Raw genomic sequence first — 19,023 nt, 5'->3', positions numbered from 1 at the left:
TTTTCCCCTTCGATTCGGAGAAAGAAATATTTTTTCGGAGTAAAGGATGGCAGAAGACACTACACTACCCAGAATCCCCAGCTATCGTTTGGACTACACCATGTGCTCTGTTTGACGTCACGTGATCTTCAAATTTCTCCCTGCAGAAAAAAAAAACATGGCCGAACTTCGTTTTATTCTCGGTGGAAAATGCCTATTTTAAAGTTAGTTTGGCCATTAAAATGCGTTTTGATGTCATTTGATGCGAGAAATATGAGTTGTTATTTCAGATTATGTGTGCAGTGGATGTACATGATCTTTAGTTTACTAGTTATTACGAAGATTACTTCAGGAAATTGCGTCCATAACGTTTTCATTATTACCAAGGTGGTTGCTAGGGACGCTGCTATCGATATTATTTCTGTTATGTTGTGTAACTGTTTAATGGTGTTATCTTTATTGCTACCCCCTTCCCCGTCAATGTATAGTGTTGGTCCACAGCGAAAACATATTAGTTTAACAAAATCCGCATCTAAAGATACGTTATTTTCCCCTGTGCAATTCCAGTCTCACATCTCACAGCACATCGTCATTAACAAATACCGGAAACAGACCGAAAACATTTTTAAAAAATAAAATAATACTTTATTCCGAGTGTGCTTGCTTTTCTCTTTGAAAGTCATCACATACCGGCATTGTAATACACGGTTCGGCTGCATTAAATATTACATATCTGCCGTAGTTCTGTATTAATAGAGCCCTGATGAGAAGACTTCTAGACAAACATGAGGAACTGAAAACGTGACGTGGGTCATAAATATATCAGCAATTAAACAACATCTTACATTTCTTTTCACACAATACGTCTCCTTGCAGTGTCAACACTAATTCGGCTGACTTTTATATTTGATCCAATTGGTAGATAGGCTGTATTTACACCATAAAGGTGCACAGCTGATATAAAGGGACACCTAGTGGTTAAAGCATGTTATTGAATTTCATTATTTTTATTATTAGATATTAATAGGATCCCTATAAAGTATATTCATTACTCATATTCTCTACTAATAGTTAATTAAAGACTGTATATAATGACTATTTTGCACATCCCTTTCAAGATTTCAAGATTTTCTAAGGTTTATTGACATATCATATAGGCCTACACAACTATGGTGTAGTTATGCATTGAATGAAAAACTTGGATCGCAGGTTCCTCAATAGTGCATTACAAGACATCTATCAATATGTGTGCATACCTCCAGCAATGTTAACTATATGTTGAAGCATTTATTTTAACTGATATTATACATAATGTATTATACTCTTATAAGATGTATGTAGATATTTAATCTCCGGCCTTGTCAGGTATTGAACAATCAATAAATAAAGAACACAGAATTGTTGAATATAAAACACAGAATTTGTGTGATTATACTAAATGATTTACAAATAAACACCACTGCATATTTAACTGTTACACATGCTGATGTAACGCAAATGTTCCAACTTGGGATCAATAAAGTATATCTTATCTTAAGCTGATTGATGGCTACTGCCATATTTGCAAAATGTGCCTCTGAACCTTGACAAGTGCATATTTCAGGCTTATCAATTAATGTAATGTTATCAATTAACAACAGGGGTCACAAACATAAGACCAGCTGTTAAATAAAGCTCTTCTGACCTTAGCTGGCATGTGTGTATATATATTAATGCTGCCCATTATGGGCACAAGCAATTTTTACCCATTTATTAATTATATGTTTTAAATGTGAGTGTTTCCTATCCCCTAAACCTCCAGGGATGTACACAGTTTAATACTGGCAACTTCTTATTATGGGAAATACGAAAACGTCTTTTAAAACTACAACTCCCAGTAGAGACGTGCCATAGATAGAGAACATGTTGCGAAACAGAATAGCCAGCATGTGTAGTTCTGGGGACGCGGTGGACCCGTTCAAATCCAGTTTTGGACAGTCTGCCGTGATTCCATCCCATTTCAAGTGCTGTTCGAGGCTCGGCGTAACCCTCGGAGCACACTCTCCAATCACAGAGCTTGAGGACTATCACGGGGTTTGTCAAACAGAGCACATGGTGTAGTCCAAACGATAGCTGGGGATTCTGGGTAGTGTAGGCAGGGCCGTATCCAGGATTTCCTAAATACCGAGGTCCAAACATGCTAGGGGGGTTTGGGGGATACCCCCCGAGATTTTTGGGATTTTCATGATCTACTTAGGTGCTTTTTAAGTCCTGTGGGGGGTCACAAATTGGATAATATATTGATTTCAAACCATGTCAGTGGGCTGCAGCATACATTATTTTTGAAAGTGTGATGCATAAGAATCAGTTGATTGTTACTATTAAAGGTGGGGTAGGTAAGTTTGAGAAACCGGCTTGAGATACACTTTTTGTTATATTCCATGGAATGCTCTTAACATCCTGATAGCAATGAATATCTTAAGTGCTTTGACAAAAAATCCATAAAAAAATTCATCTGTGGAAGCCGTAATACTGTAAAAAGCACGACTGCCGCCCCTGTCTGTCAGCCTTTCATCTCGTGCACGCACAAATGTATCTCGTGCCCTCATTGGGCGTGCCGTAATTGGGCGTGCATTGCGCGTTCATGTGTGTTGGAGGAGGTGCTCTGTAATACCTCATTCACACCAACGCAACTCCGGTTCAAGCTCCGTGCTAGAGCTTTTCAGGTTCAGAACCAGTTCTTCGGTTTAGCTCTGGCTCTTTTCACACCGCCCAGAGTCCGACTGGTAATGCGTCGTTGCGTCATCGTTTGCGTCATGACGCAACCGTTTGCGTGCCTGCTTCATAAAGCCAAACCGCGCGGATGAAATCAGTTGCATTCATTTCTTATGGCTCTATCTGCAGCTTTTCCGGAGTCATTTCTGTGGTTTAGTTATATTCTTATAAAAAAATGTACTCGTGTCAATAAAGGTTTTTTAAAACACAACTGCTTCCGAGGTCGGTCTTATTTATTAAGGTGGACTGAACCATGAGTGTGGAGTAACGTTGTATCTTTCATTTAAATGAACTGTAACCAGGGCCGGACTGGGACAATAAGTCAGGCCGGGAATTATACACCCAGTCAGGCCACTACCAGTTTTTTGTGCCATTTTGCTGGATTTATTTGTCAACTTTTACAGCGTTCCTGCCCGTAGTGATAGCCCTCTAAATCTACTACCCAAAAATAAACATATGGACATGGGTTACTATTTTAAAAAATGCGCAAATCTGTTTAGGAACCTACGTGAACATATTTTAAGTCGGGGTGGACCTCAAATCCTATAGGGGGGCATGCTCCTCCGGTAAGATTTGTTTTTAAATGTTGGACTTAAATGCATCAATCTGGTGCATTTTGAGAGGGAAATAAAGAGACTACACCCATATGAAACATAACTGTATACATTTAAAAAATCATAAAATCATGGCCATAACCAATAACATACCATATCCAATATGAAAAAACATTGAAACTTGTTTATTTATTTGTTTTTGGTTCATTTATAGTTGTGAGTGTGTCTGGGCTCCTGAACCAGCCTCACCTGTCTCCCTCCTCTCCCCCTGCTCCTCTTTGAGGCAGAAGCAAAGACTAGTTCTAGCTCTCAACAAGTTTTAATAGTTTATCTTGCCTTTTTTCACCTAGTTAACGTTTTTTTTTAATATTATTCATGCATATTTTACTAATCACTCCCCCCTCAAATGGAAATATGTGTTTTACATAAATGGTGACCAAACCGTTTGAGACCCACTGAGATAACTTAGACTAAGTTAACTATCACACTCAGAGAGTCCTTTACTTCACCTGAGTTGTAGTTATCAGTCTCTCAGTCTGACAGGAGAGGACTCTCCTCCACCTTGTTGTTGAAAAAGCTCCTTATATCTGTTAGCGCAGCTAGCTAGCACCAGATGCTAACAACAACAATACACGTAACCGGTGTGCGCGCTTTATCTCACTCGCTCGCGCCACACATACACTAACACACACCCTCCCGAGCTTGAATGACACACAGAGACCAATCGAGGGCATTAGTATGATCTGTATGAAAGTGGCCATGTCAGCAGGCCACATCATGTAGACAGCCAGTCACCCTCTGTGAGGCAGAGTCAGACGAGTCAGACCCACATTTGCGCAGCGTTGCGTTCACAATACATACATACAAAAAAAAATCCTCAGGCCAGCAGGCCACTTAGCAGGCCAGACAAACCTCCCGGTCCTCCCGATGGCCAGTCCGGGCCTGACTGTAACCTTCACCCAGGTATGTAACAGCTGTTCTCAAATGAACACGTGAAGTAAAGTTTAATATTTATAGTTTTATAGATTTATAATGAGAGGTGATCAACGTGAATGCTCAGGTTCCACCTTAACACGCAGACACGTTGCTTCACCATGAGCAGAAACCTTTATATATACAGTCTATGGCAGAAACACTGAAACTCTTGTTAAGTTTCTCCATCGTTGTGTACAAACCAAAACGCGGGCTTTTTGTTGTTGTTCAGGAGTTGCCCCCGCCTCGACGTAAGCGTGACGTATGTGGTGCTTTTGCTCTGGCCAGACAATTTTTTGGTGCTTGAAACGAACCGGATTCCGGAGCTAAGAGGCTGCTCCGCTGCGGTGTGAACAGGAAAACCCGGTGCTTTTCAAGCTCCAGCTCCGAACCGGCCCTGAAACACCGTTGGTGTGAATGAGGTATAAGGAAGTCTGAAGGAAGGGGCGGATTCTTTTCGGCTGTGTACTTTCAAATGTTAGTGCACTCGAGCCTGTTTCTGAAACTTACCTACCCCACCTTTAAAGATCTGGACATGCAGAAGAGGCTAAAATGATCACAACACATTGTCAACATTCATTTTCCATGTCTCTCTCCTTTCTATAACCTGCCCCCTCTCTTCCATCTTCTTTAGTCTCTCTGTCTTCTTCCTGTTCATTACTCTCTCTGTCCTCTACTCTTTCTCTTTGTTCAATCGTTCCCTCGTTGTTTACTTTTTGCTTCTCCTCACTTGTTGCTCCTGCCAGTGAATTAAAAGCAATTCAGCCATTTAGTTAATTTCACTTGTTTGTTTGCACTTTTTCTTTTATTTAAATCTGTTTTGTTTGATTCTCAAAAGAGAACAAAGATGTAAGCAAATTGTGTTTTATAAAATGGTATGTTATTATGACATCATAACTGCAATAGATGTATGTTGTTTTAAAATTATGCCTATTGTAAATGAAGACTATTGTTATAGATGGATGGATGGATGGATGGATAGATAGATAAATAGATAGATATATAGGGTTATTAAGCCTACATTCTTTTGTGTGACTGTACCTGCAGTTCCTCCCTGACTTCCATCACTCTCTCTCTTTCTCTCTGCCTGTCCTGTCTCTTCATTACCAAAGCTGAGCTTCGACTGACGTAGTCTTTTCATTATATCTGAGTCAGTGTAAAAAGAAAACAATACAATGTTATATCTTCAATGTTTTACTCAAATTGAAATGAAAGAAAAGCATTACAACGTTTGAAAAGGTAATCCTTCTGACATTGGATGAATGTAATTAACTGTAGCTCTCTAGCTAGTTTATTCACGCAATTTAAACCAACGTATAGCTGCAATATAAGTTAGTGTGCATGTTGTCGGACGTCCACTGACTAACGTAGAGCGTTCACACAGGATCTGCTGCTCATATGATGTCCTGATGAACAGAAACACAAGTAGCCCGCTGGACTCAGATCTCTAGATACCTCATCACTCTTTCGCTGCTCCGATACAAGTCCGGGCTGCGGTGGTTTGTTGATACATGTCGTCTTCTTCTGTTTGCTTTAATCGAGGCTACGTAGTTATGCAGCGCCCCCATCGGCAGTAATTGGAAGTACTACAAAGAATTCCGTTTAGTGCAATTATTTCACAAGTTTTGTTATACACAGCTCGGAAAATATTACCGAGGTCCGGACCTCGGTGACCTCAATGGTGGATACGGCCATGAGTGTAGTGTCTTCTGCCATCCTTTACTCCGAAAAAATATTTGTTTCTCCGAATCGAAGGGGAAAAATACAAAAGCATTGCACACAATTTAAACCAATCAATGTTGTGTAATTAACAAGGATAATCTGGTGTTTTTTAGTCGATGAGTAGTGCAGATATCACTGTAAAATCAATAGACAGTAAGGGGAATACTTACTTCCGGGTGTGCAATTCTCCGTTATCCAATGAGAATGGACGCTCACATTGCCTTTAAGGGCAGTCGACACAAACGAACGCCGTGCTTCCATGAGCGTCCATAGAAGCATATGGACATCCCGGAAAGCTAAAAATGGACGCTAAGGGCTCCCCCCTTGCGTTGAAAATGGACGCTAAGGCCCCCCCCTTGCGTTGGAAAAAGCCGACAGGGGACTTGACATAACGTCAACATAGGCCGACCTGGGAGTGAGGATGTGTTGCAGAAAGCACTCTCTTTTCCAATGTGTCAAGGGCATTCTTAGATAATGCACGCTCAGCATCAGATATGCACCATATGCTTTTCCTATTCTCTCTTTCACACACACACACACACAACCGATTTTCGTCCATCACTTACTTAGGTCATCTAGAAGGCAAAGTCCTCTTTTAGACACAGTGGGTTGTGATGAGGCAGCACATTTGCACATTAATATCTGATCTGAGGGGTGACTCCAGTTGATAAGTGCGTCCCCATTCTGCTTAGAATCACAACAGATAAAAGCAGCAAACCTTGGTTTATCACATGAAAGTTAATATATTCTGATATACATTTGCTTCACACACATACATACATAGCCTATACACTTATCCTCTCCTGAAAATGTTTCTCAAAACAGTCATACACTCTCATTCTGTAACCAATGCCAACAAGTAATCGACACGCACACATCACTGTTTATAATAAAGTTGCTGACTCATCTCTTCATCCAGATATAGTCTGCATTTACCGGTTGTCCACTCTGCGATCGGACAGGATGACATTTTGTCATTATTGTCATCAAATTTCTATTCAACATTGAACAATGCCTGAGGGACCTTGCAGCAGTTTTACTGTTGGACCACACTGAACTCCCACTACTAAGAAACACAAAAGGACTGAGTGGATACATTAGTCAATCAATCAATGTTTATTTATATAGCCCAATATCACAAATGTTACATTTGTTTCAGTGGTCTTCACAGTGTGTACAGAATATCAGTATGACAATACGACACCCTCTGTCCTTAGACCCTCACATCGTACAAGGAAAAACTTCCGGAGAAACCCACAGTTTAAAGGGAAAAATGGGAGAAACCTAAGGGAGAGCAACAGAGGAGGGATCCCTCTCCCAGGACGGACAGACGTGCAATAGATGCCGTGTGTAAATTGAAAAGATAATACATTTGCGTAGTCATTAGACCACACAGGATTGTCATACATTTATTTGTTTTAAAATGTACACCCTTTCTTATCAGTAGCCTATATTGAAAGACATAGTACAGATACGACAATAACATATCGTGACTAATCTGATCCCTCTCCCATCTCAGCCCTAATGATTATCCATACAACAGGAAAAGGTAAGACATCTGACTTACCTTTGTGAACTGCTGTTTTGGCCTTCACCCAAACTGCCATAAGTATGTGTTTGAACACAGCTTCATCTTGTATCTTCACACTAGGTTATTTTGAAATGTCTTCCTGAAATGTTGGCAAAAATAACCTTAACCTTACTGTTCTTTTATACCCAGAACATTTATTAATTGCAACAGCAGGAAGTGTTTTATGAATAATTTCAAATTAAAACGTATCCAAGGAAAACACTATCAACAGGGCAAACGGCAAGCCATGACAATGTTGGTAGACTATCTTCCTAATCCAAGAACTCTGTAATTGCCAAACTGTTTTTGAAAGTTTTATGATTATTGGCATGAATGTTGTTTTTGACAAATTAAAACAACACATGTCACAAAATGAATGCAATTACCTTGAAGTCAAATTCCTCAGTCGGAGGAAATTGTTTGCTAGTAGATGTGTGCTAATGTGATTTTAGTTAGCTAACACTACCAAATAAACTAGCTTATTTAGGTTGAGCTAGTTTTCAGGACTGTTATAAGTAGCACAATCCTGTAGGCTTCGTGAGGGAGGCAAATAAAGTGGTTTATTGGATTTAAAAAAAAAATGTGATTCAACCACGTACTGTACCAATGAGGTGTAAACTATCACTACTTAAGTGTTTCTGAAGCAGTGAATGTCTAGCTCAATGCTGACCATAGTATGGATTGCATCAACATAGCAATACTACACTTTAGCTAATATTATTTAATGCAGCAAAAAGGAGTCAATGACCCAGTGTTTATTTTAAAGAATATTCTTATTTTAAAATACAGATACATCTTGCATGGTCACCCTAATTTTGACAACCCTGTGGCTGGGACATATGAGGTCAATTGTCCCTGAGATTATGGATGTGTCAGAGCTTTTAAATAAAGCATGATGTTGCTTATATTGCACATTCTGCTGATTCAACATTTCATGTGTATATTTCTGTCAGTAACTCATTGTCTGAATAAAGTGACAAGTCATCATACAAATATGAAGAGGGATATAGAGCCCAATAAGTGGAAACTTTAGGCGTGTAAATAAGTAAAGGATGTTGATAAAGATTCATAGTACCCTGGGGTTTTAATTCTGGTTTATTGAAAAAATTACAATTAGGTTTTTATAGACTCAATATGTCAAGTTATTCAGCCTAGACAGGGGCGGCGCCAGGGGGTATCTTGGAGTTGCTGTAGCAACTCCAACAATTGGCCTAGCAACGGCTTAGCAACCCCATTGTTTTGCACTCAGATATATTGCTGCTTACAGATTTCCTGTGTTCCAGCTTAAAGCCTTCTCCTCGCATTCAGGCTGTTTCTGTGCGCTGGTGAAATGTCTGCTCTCAGATTTCTTCTGTGCGCGCTCGGATCTTTTGTGCAACAACCCTGTCAAAACCCCTCAACCAATAGGAAGCCAGGTGTCCTTGCGGGTGCGTTCGCTTTACTTATTAGAGCGTCCCGTAAGGGCGGTTACTCTTTGGTTTATAAACTACCGCCCTCCACGGCTTTATAACATAACATAACATGTACTTCACTTGTTTGATTTACAACTTTTTGGGGGGGAAAGCACAGTTAGTATATATATACCAGCACCTTACATAATAGCTACTTTCAGTGGCGCACTGGGACTAAAAACGTGTACATTTGTAAAGTTATTTAGGCAATGTTGTTGGTGGGAGTAGAGACCGCCCCTTCCAGGTGTGTGCGTTTTCGGTGTGAGTGTGGAGGGAGTACGAGACGGTAGGAGTTGTGGTCGAGTGTGGGGGAAAGTCATAATGCGTGTTATACTATTGATTGGTTCTGTAAGGCGTGGCTGTGGCCGTCAATACCAGAAAATAAAGAGAACGTTTTCGACATTGAAGGCTCGTGATCTGTGATCTTGAATAGCGGTGAACGAACGCTACAATATGAACAGGCTCGTGCTTGGCCCACTGGTATTGTTTGTTTATTTATTTTGAAAATTAACTAGCAACGCCGTGCTGTCATATAGCAACTGCTAAGCTACTGCAGCTAACAAATCCTGGCGCCGCCCATGAGCCTAGATGGTGTTTATATAGTGTATCCACTTACATTTTCACGGCTGCATCTGCAAATTAATCGTTTGTTTAAAAAGGTATTCTAAAATGCTATGGATTCATTTAAAATGTATTTTTTCCAGGACACTTATGAGCACATTCTGTATATAAGCTGTATGTAGTGCTTTCACATGATTATTTATGGAGAGATAACACATTGATTGAGATTGATATCGACACATTTGTATGAGTGTTTTTTGACTAATGGGTTCTTTTTTGGATGACAGCCCTACTGTTATTTGCGTATGTCCATCCTTAGTGCATATGCCTTGTTAAATGTAATAATGTAAATGAGATATTTCAGTCACTCAGTTGCAACTCATGTTTATTCAGGAAACAAATCATACCTCCACAACACACCTTAGTTTTGACCTGCCATCTCTGGATTTTGATACAACAGTAAAAAAGAAACAACGTAATAACAAAGGTTGTCAAATTAACATAAATACAACAAACCACTACTCGTGCCTGCCTCAGAGTCTGCCCTACCACTGTCAAATAAAAAAACACGATCTCCTCCCCTCCCTCCCCCACAGTGGGACAGTGAAGAAAAAGCTTCCCTTACTGCACGGCAATCCTCTGCCTTGTCAAAAAACAGCACAGACATAAAAGCCTCTAAGGCCCCCCAACAGCATCAGAGTGTTTCAGGTCAACTCACTTAGGCCCTAGATATAATCAGGCTGGTGATAAATAACTATTGGTCAGGATTACATTAAAGGGACTTTGTTGGGGGGGACAAAGGAATGATGGTATTCCTCTTGTCTTAAAATCAGAGCCCAGTTTGTTAGGAATGAAAAAGTAAAGCAAGGTGAAGTGCTGTTATCTGAAAGCAGACATTTGTTGCGTATTCATTTAATTGCATCTGGTTTTCCTTGTTTCCCTCAATTGCAAAGCTCATAGTTAAAAGTTGCAGATGGGCTGCAGAGACAGTTGCATGTTTCGTACTTCTTGTGATCAGGTTGTTTTTTTGTTTTTTTTTATCCTTCCTTCGTTCTCTTCGTTTATCTTTGTCATGATGGTTTTAGGATAACAGTAGCAGCCAATTAGCTAGAAGCAAATGCAAAGGACGGTTTCTTACAATATTGTTGTTTGGATGGAACGCAGGTAAAATAAAAACTCACACAACCTTTTCAGGGATAAAGATTATAAAACCCTTCCTAAAATGTCAAACTTTTACATTTGTTGTTTCGCAAAATCATTTCTTAAGCAGACAAGTCTGTTTTCTTTCTTTTTTTAACATCCATAATTATTCAATCAATACATCAAGGGGATGGTATTCATCAAGTAACCTCAGAGTAGGAGGGGGGGGAACATGAATCACATCACTCGTATTATTGTGGCCCAGGCAGCTCCATGTCCAACAGCACTCCTGCTCTGAGACTTGATAAATACCTTTGACTTGGTCCAGTAAACACCAACAGGCTGCAGCAACATCATTCACAAAGCTACATTACATCTACTGTATATACAATGCCACCTAGAGCTAATCAATGGTACTGCATGATAATACATGGCTAATGTGGGATCTAGTGTTGTGTTTTGCTGACAAATGAGAAAGCAGACAAGTAAAAAGGGGGTGACATTAAAAGCCAAACAGGATGAAAGAACCATAGCATCATTCTGAGAAAAATCAGTATCCATTTCCCTTTGGGAACACAGTCTGAACTATGTTGGTTCGATGTGATGGTATGACGTGTGTTCCCATTATGAAACCATTTGTGGTATATTCTAAACTGAGAGGTAAGAAGGCTAAACACTAGTGATGTGAATTGCGCTGTGGGATGGGGGTAACTTTAACTATCAGTAACCATGTCTAACCAATTCAATTCAATTTACCCAGGGAAATGGATATAGTTCTCATCTGAGCATGGTCAATTAGTGACAGGTAAGGCATGAGGATTCAGTGTTTTGCTTTTTGTTTTACTTGTAACTAATCATGGTCCTCTGCATCTGCTCCTCCCTCCCCTTTTTCGTCCCTCCCACCCTCAATCCTGCTCTCTGGCTGCTGTTGTTTTCCGGATGCCTCCCCTTGTCTTTCTGCTGTTTAGCTGAGGGATGTGATGTTGGAACGACCACCAGGGGGCACTACAATACGGCGGCCAGCAGGCCTGATGGGGATGTCATCTGGGATGGTGGGACCTGAGCAGAGAAAAAAGGAGAAAAAGATAAAGTGAGTTACATGGAAAAAGAGCAAAAGGCATGTAACATGTTGGGCAGAAGTAATTGGGGGGAAAGAAAAAGTCATGCAAATTGAAAACCAGGAAAAGGAGATTATTAATTGGAGGCATTTTAAAAAAACTGTGGTTTGTATTCATGCTGGTCTGAGGGGTTTCCATATATTTCTTATCTTTGCAGAAGACACAATCACAAGGAATTAATAAATACAGGATTTCCATGCACACAATTTATAACAAACGATGATTGATATTTCCCCAATTAATTGATGTATTCACCGACATGTAAACAAACGTCGAAATTGTGTTTGGACTAACGTAGCTAAACAATTATTCTACTGTAAATCATCCCTGCTCTTAAAGCTAGAAATTGTCCTATTTGTCAATCCACTTATTACTTACTCCTTTTATTCTGTCATAGCCCACAAGTAATTGTCGTCATACACTCACATTATTACTTTCCAGTCACTAGAGGTTTTTCAAGTCACATTATTTGTCTCTATGATATATGGCATGTGTCACTGAGATGATAGGGGAATTACAGTTTCAGCAGACCATGTCCTTTGTGAGTGCTGCTGAATCATTAACAAAAGGAGCTACAGTTTGACATCAATTGTTTCCAAAGGATGAGCCCTGTTGCAGCAATTTATCAGCGAGTATATAAATGGAAAGTAGAAGGATGTTAGACTATGAAACATTGTATCCAGGCAAACAAGCCTTCCCATCTCAGTAAATCCACTCTGCAGGTGGTGTCCCTGGAAAAACTCAAATAGATCGAGTCATTCTGAGAGTATGTACACATATGCATGCACGCTTACGAGTAAACACACACAACCATTACAAAGCCTGGGAAACCAGGAGCAGCCTTACTCCCATATAAATTCAAGGACTTAAAAGTGGAAATTCTTTCCAGAGAAGGTCATCATCTTTTGTCATCAATGAGGTATCAGCCATGAGCTAAACTTGTAAAGACAGGTTGCTTAATACATCCTAAGACCAAACACCATTCTGTGGTCCTTCAAAATGAGTTATCAACCACTCAAAATACTACATGCATTTACGAAGACAGCCAATACCTGGGTGAGTACAGCTGGTGAGAGATTTGCTCCCATTGATTTACACATTCAATGTGACTGGAGGACATAATGACTGCTACAGTAATAGCTATGCTGTCTCTGTTTGATTATTAAACAGTGGAAACACTGACTAACTGGTTCAGGACTTTAACATAATGTACAAAGTGTCACTGCATAGTAGCCTGACAAAATCAATCCCACACTTGTTTTCTAAAAAGCTAACCCAATGCTGAACATACATATGGGCACAATCAGGCTGTCCCTCAGCAGCTCTGCCTAATGGAACAGATGTTGAATGTGAATACATAGTGTTATGACCTCTCACATTAGATAGGCTTTTTAATAGGCCGTGTCCAGATGCCTGGCCCAAAATCTTGTATGCAGTATGTTTTGGGCCTTCAGCCAATATTCATATCCAGCAAGTCTTACAGTAAGTGTAACTGTAAAAAACACTTAATTTGTTAATGTAGCTCGACATTACAAGAAGGCTGAAGTTAGGGGTCACAGTGTCCTAAAGAGCATTAACAAATATTCTTCTTGATATACTCCAACAGAGGGATCTTTGGTGCATTTTTTGGAGATGATTCCTTAAAGAGAAGATATGATCTAACAGAGTTAGGATGATAAAACAAATAAGATTAGTGCACATAATATGTTCATGTGAATTATGGGTGTTGGATTATACCGATGTTAACGATAACTGTGATGTTAAAAAAATGATGTTTATATCGTGTTAAAAATACACAATAATAATACTGTGTAATTAATCATCTGCCTTATAAATGATTACAGACTGCCTCTCCATATACTAAAGGCAACATTTTGCCAGAAGAAGACAAAGAACAGTTATTTTGATTACTTTTCCCTTGTAGTGAAAATCTGATATTGTGACTTTCCTATTGAGAATGCATGATAATTGAAGCCATCATTTGCTTAGTACAATGTGCATACTGTAATACAGAAATACAAAAGTACTTAGAGTTTGTGTGGTTTTAATTTGGAATAAAACTTCATGTCAAACCACAATAAAGCAAAAATATAGCTAACTGATTGTGTACATACATCTAACTCAATGCTGTGTGCCTCATTACAACTCTGAGGAGCTCAAGCTGGCCACTTAATGACTTGCATGAACAGACAAATTGCCATATAACACGGTAACAAAAATGCATGTCATTCTTTGCGCATCATAAAGTATGAAACAGGTTAGTAAGAGATTATTAGGTTACTTCACAGGCTTGATGATTATCGCCCAGGGTTGTGAATGCATCATACAGAGCAAAAGCATGCTAAAAATCACATGATTGTTGTACTTCACAGCATGACATAGCAGAAAAGGTCTAGAAGATAAAGGCTAGGCAGGATGGTGGATTGACTGATGCACATGCTCCTTTGATGTTTCTAGATGCAGTATAAATCAGTTCAGACCATAAACAGATGAAAGAAGGACCGGGTGATAGAGCTGGGTGTGTTTTGAGAAGTGGAGCTCACCACATTGTGCAGGGTTACCTGCTAGACTAAATCCAGAATGGTGAAGGTTTCTGGAAGGCTGTTTGGTGGGAGAGGTGCGTGCTGAAGCTGAGGGAGTGCCACCACGGGACATGGAGAACTCAGACACTGGGCCATCATACATTCCTCTGGGCACTGCTCTCAGGACCGCCAGCTACAGGAGAAATAATAACAGAAGAGATGGGTTGAAACACAGAGAGAAATGTATTTAATGAGTTTCGCATTATATAGTTGTTTGTGTAACAGATTCTCTCTGAATTATATATTCAGAGCCTTTTTCCTGCACACAACCACTTTCAGATTTACACATCACCGCACAAACATAGACATACTAGCACAAGTAAGCAAACCCTTTTATAGACTAGCGCAAAAAAAAGCTAACCATACACTATTTGTTTGTTTTTCAAGCAAATTCAAATTTGAGGCTGTTAATAAACAAGCCATTGTATGACAGTCTGTCTTTCAGTGGCATGACTCTTCTTGGATCTTGGAAGCTAAAAAGTTAAAAAGAGACATCTGTGAATGAAGAAAGCATAACAGTGACTGCTACCAAGATAAACAGCACACTGTTAATACAGCTCATTTCTTTTCATCGACAGCCAGCTGCAAATTAGGAAATTGTTAAACAATGAGATTTTTGGCCCATGAAATAAGAAGGCAAGAGAGCAGACAGCAGGGTTTGCTTTGAGTTTAAATAGTTTTAAATCAACTGTAACTGTAACCAGTTCATGTAATGAAGGTGGTAGGAATATCCTTTTTATTCCTTTTATACTGTTGAGGTAAAGCTGAGTCTTTATTTGTGGGCGCCACCATTATGAACTGAAAGTGTTTTAAAGAGGCTTTTGTGGTAACAGAAATATGACTGCTATGAATACATCAGTCATATTTAATGGCACACTTCAAGCCCACAATGTTATTCCTCTTCTCATATTCAAATGTGTCTGTTGCAGGGAAAGCATTTCCAAACCCTCTGGTTTTCCTGTAGCTTTTACTGATTTGAAAGCGGCATTCCTAAATAGTTTAAGAATCAAATAAGTCTTGTTGAACTACAATAAATTGTAAATCTGTATCTGTCTGTACATGTATGTGAGATCTTGGATTTCTTTCGACAACCGTTCATTGGATCGACTTAGTATAAGTAGTATGCACAAATGTCAAGCAATCAGTACATTTTAAAGGGGCTCCGCACTAGTTTGGAACTAAATGTAATTGTAGACTTTGTTAACAATTTTGACTCTGCTATATGTGATAGGTCTCTCTGGAAAGTCCAAACTCACTGCATCCTTTTTTTAAACCATGACGATTAAGCCTAGACCACCCTCACTGCATTGACATTTTGTTCTACAGTGTAGAAGCAGCCAGCGCCCTGTGGCTGAACCTTGGAGGCTGATGTCAGACTTATTGTACCTCCCCTGCATCCCACTTCACTGCCCTATATTCTCCCCACCATTGTAACTTTTACTTGAGCCCAAACCCCAATAAATCCTCACTCCCAAACCAAAGAACCTGACTCCTACCTTCCACAGTTATTTTATAATTTTCTCTCACTGCATTGTGTGTGTCACACGTTCTTAACAAAATGTTAACATGTTCAGAAGAAGAACCAGTGTTTACCTGCTTCCTGGCTTTAATGCGCTTGTAGGCAAAGTCAGGGAAGGCAGAGCAGGGGATGAAGCGACCCACGCCGGAGACAACATGGAGGGTCCCGTCTTCCACGACAATCTTCCCCTGGCAGATCACCGCTTGTGGGGCTCCACGCAACTCCATGCCCTCAAAGATATTGTACTCAGCAGCCTGAAGAACAGATAAACAGCTATTAGATACTTAAAGCAAAAGGTAATACATGTATTAATCACATACTGAAGCAGTACTCATTATAACTTAGGAGAAATTATGAAAAACATGTATACACAATAACTATATTTACAGTTATAGAATTATGTAAAATGATCAAAAGCAGGTACATTGACACTAATACATATGATTTGTAAATGTGAACCATATTCGTAGTAAGAGACATGTGCATACGCTGAAGAAGAAGAAGAATCCAAAAGTCCCATTTATCTCATAAATCAAAGTTTTAACAGTCAACACACGGTCTATAATTAATGGGACGATAGAGGCCTATCTTTCATATCTGAAGCAAAAGTTTGAACAAATAACAAACCGTCCAAAATAAAACCCCTGTAAGCTTCTCCCTAGGGACTGATGAAGGGGCTGAGGAGATTTGGAAGACACAACAGGGCGAGTTATGAAAGGATCGAATAGGAGACAGGAAGTTGAAGCATTAACTTTATGTCTGCTCAACTCTGTTATTCCCTCATGCTCACTTTCTCCCATACTTTATCATTCATCACCTTGTTTCTTACACTGTCTGTTTGGCATGCACCAACAGCTGCCACCATCCAGCTGGTGCTTAATGCCTTTATAGTACTTCTCACTCTCTTTCCATTACTCTCACTCTCTACCTCGTTCTCTCATTCTCTCATACCAGTTGTCTGTCTCCTTCATTCATTTATCCCCCTTTCTCTCTGTCTTTATCTCCCTCATCCATTCTTGTTTAACTTTAGTATTTTGTTCAACCTTATAACTTTTCCTCCTAGTCTGATTTCCCTAGTGCAAGCTTTCTTTTCTCTACATGTTTGTGATCTGTAATGGTTCCCTCCCCTCATTCCATTGTTGCTTATTCCTCTGCACACGACCCTGTTTTCTGCTGCCGTCCAAATTCAGGCCAGAACAGGACATAACTAAGACCCACAGCATGCCAAACATGATGTCATTACTGAGTGTGTCTCTGAGCCGAGTGTGTCTCTGTGTGTGTGTGTGTGTGTGTGTGTGTGTGTGTGTGTGTGTGTGTGTGTGTGTGTGTGTGTGTTTTGCTGCCTGCTTTACTCGATTCCTAATGTTTATCTATTTACTTTGTATTATAACACAAAATGCTGGTAAATAGGGTCGCTCCTATTTGGCCTTGCGTCACACTATCCATTAAGGTAGATTTATGCTGTAAGCTGCCGTGCTCTGCTCCCTGCTGTTTTATCTGGAAGGATGACGAGCAGGAAATGAGAGGGTGACATCATTATGTAAGAACCCAAGGATCCTCAGTGGATGTACTCTTGGAGAAGGCGTATTATTAGTCTCTCTGTCTCTTTCCATTCCTCCATCTGGAGACAACTTTCTTTCTCTCATAATAAACAGCCACTGTTAGCTCTTTAGCATATACAACATCTAAAAACTCCACTTCATTATTCCTAAATCCAATCCACACACATATGTAGTAAAAGCATTCTTCCCTCACTCCTGTATTTCTGCAAGCAGGATTAATGCTAGGCTGGTGAAGCCTTCATTTCCTGTGCGGACACTTCCTCTGCTGCCGGGTGGCATGCCTGGGATCCTCTGATGCGAGTGTAATAGTAGAACCCTCATTATGTAAATGTGTTAAAAAAGAGAGTTAGAAAGAATGTGTATGAGGCCCTTGCAAATGACTGAGCGCGTACAAATATAAAATATGTAATCTAGCTTAACTTTTTTTAAAGAAACTGCACTACAGGAGGATTCATTGATTGTCACTATGAAGTACAATGTCAAAAGAAATCAGTGCTAGCAGGCAATAGATTTGGTGACACTTTTAAATTACTGCCAGGTAAATCAATGTTTCCAAATATTAGTTAATTATGGAATCGGTGTTTTACACCGCTCTCGCAATTGTTTTACGCTCAGTGTCCGAAAGAGAATTGCTTCTCAACTTATTCTTCCGATTATGGACTATTGTGATGTTGTCTACCAAAATGCACATAAATCAGATCTTGCTCCACTCAACATAGCCTACAACAAACTATGCAGATTTGTTCTTGGTTTTCCTTTTCGTACACATCACTGCACAATGTATAACCAACTTAAATGGCCTTCTTTAAATGTAAGAAGACACACGCATTGGCTTCAGCTGATATTTAAATGCATTTATCTTAACTATCCCCCTTATTTAAAGCAGTATTTTGTACCCTACTCACCAAATCATCAAGTTAGACTGTTCAGATTTATTTCTCTGTCCCCTCTGCAAAAAAATTGATTGGCAGAAGAGCGTTCATTTTCAAAGCCAGACTGGAATACTTTACCTGCTGCTATTAGATCTCTTGCATCATTGGGTATGTTTAAACATGCATTATCATCTCACTTTCAACTGGTCTGCACTTGTTATTAATGAAACTGATATTGATGAAACTGATTTGCTCGACTGTCTCAAATTGTAATGATTGTATGCATTGCTTGAATTTTTCTTAACAGACTGTATGTGGTTTGTCTTGTGTGTCATGTTTTGCATTTTGTCTTTTTGTTTATGTATGTCTGTAAATTGTTGCTATTGTCGGGACCCCCTTGAAAACGAGATGGTGCATCTCAAGGGGTTTATCCCAATCAATAAAACATTTCTATATATTTATATTAGTTGATCCTCAAAATTGCAGGCGGGGGATGGAGTACTGTAGATGGTCGTCATGCTACACAGTTCTGAATCAGATTGCAGGAGATGTTTCCCATGACATCAAAAGCCTAATAACTAGAGCAGTTTGTAATCATGAGATGTGAAGCAATGTGTACACAGATTCCAAATATATTGATTGTTACTGTTTCATAGTCCTGTGTAAT

At 39.6% G+C, this 19,023-nt stretch overlaps 1 protein-coding gene across 4 annotated transcripts in view; it reads right to left on the bottom strand.

Moving 5' to 3' along the window:
* Positions 1-9,931: 9,931 nt before the first annotated feature.
* Positions 9,932-19,023, bottom strand: part of dpysl3 (dihydropyrimidinase like 3) — a 35,259-nt gene continuing 26,167 nt past the window's right edge. For 2 of the 4 annotated variants that reach the window (XM_034206623.1, XM_034206625.1), the window contains exons 12-14: positions 15,997-16,176; positions 14,365-14,536; positions 9,932-11,762 (exon numbers count right to left, since the gene is read on the bottom strand). In XM_034206623.1, the coding sequence (XP_034062514.1) occupies positions 11,668-11,762; positions 14,365-14,536; positions 15,997-16,176 (447 nt within the window). In that variant the 3' untranslated portion in view covers positions 9,932-11,667. The remainder of the gene's footprint in view (positions 11,763-14,364; positions 14,537-15,996; positions 16,177-19,023) is intronic. The other 2 variants (XM_034206624.1, XM_034206626.1) reach the window with 1 other exon arrangement.

The sequence above is a fragment of the Gymnodraco acuticeps genome, unplaced genomic scaffold (assembly GCF_902827175.1).
Source record: "Gymnodraco acuticeps unplaced genomic scaffold, fGymAcu1.1, whole genome shotgun sequence".
In the NCBI taxonomy this organism is placed as follows: domain Eukaryota; kingdom Metazoa; phylum Chordata; class Actinopteri; order Perciformes; family Bathydraconidae; genus Gymnodraco; species Gymnodraco acuticeps.
Note: the sequence above shows the minus strand (reverse complement) of the source record. Positions and strands in the feature narration are given on the sequence as shown.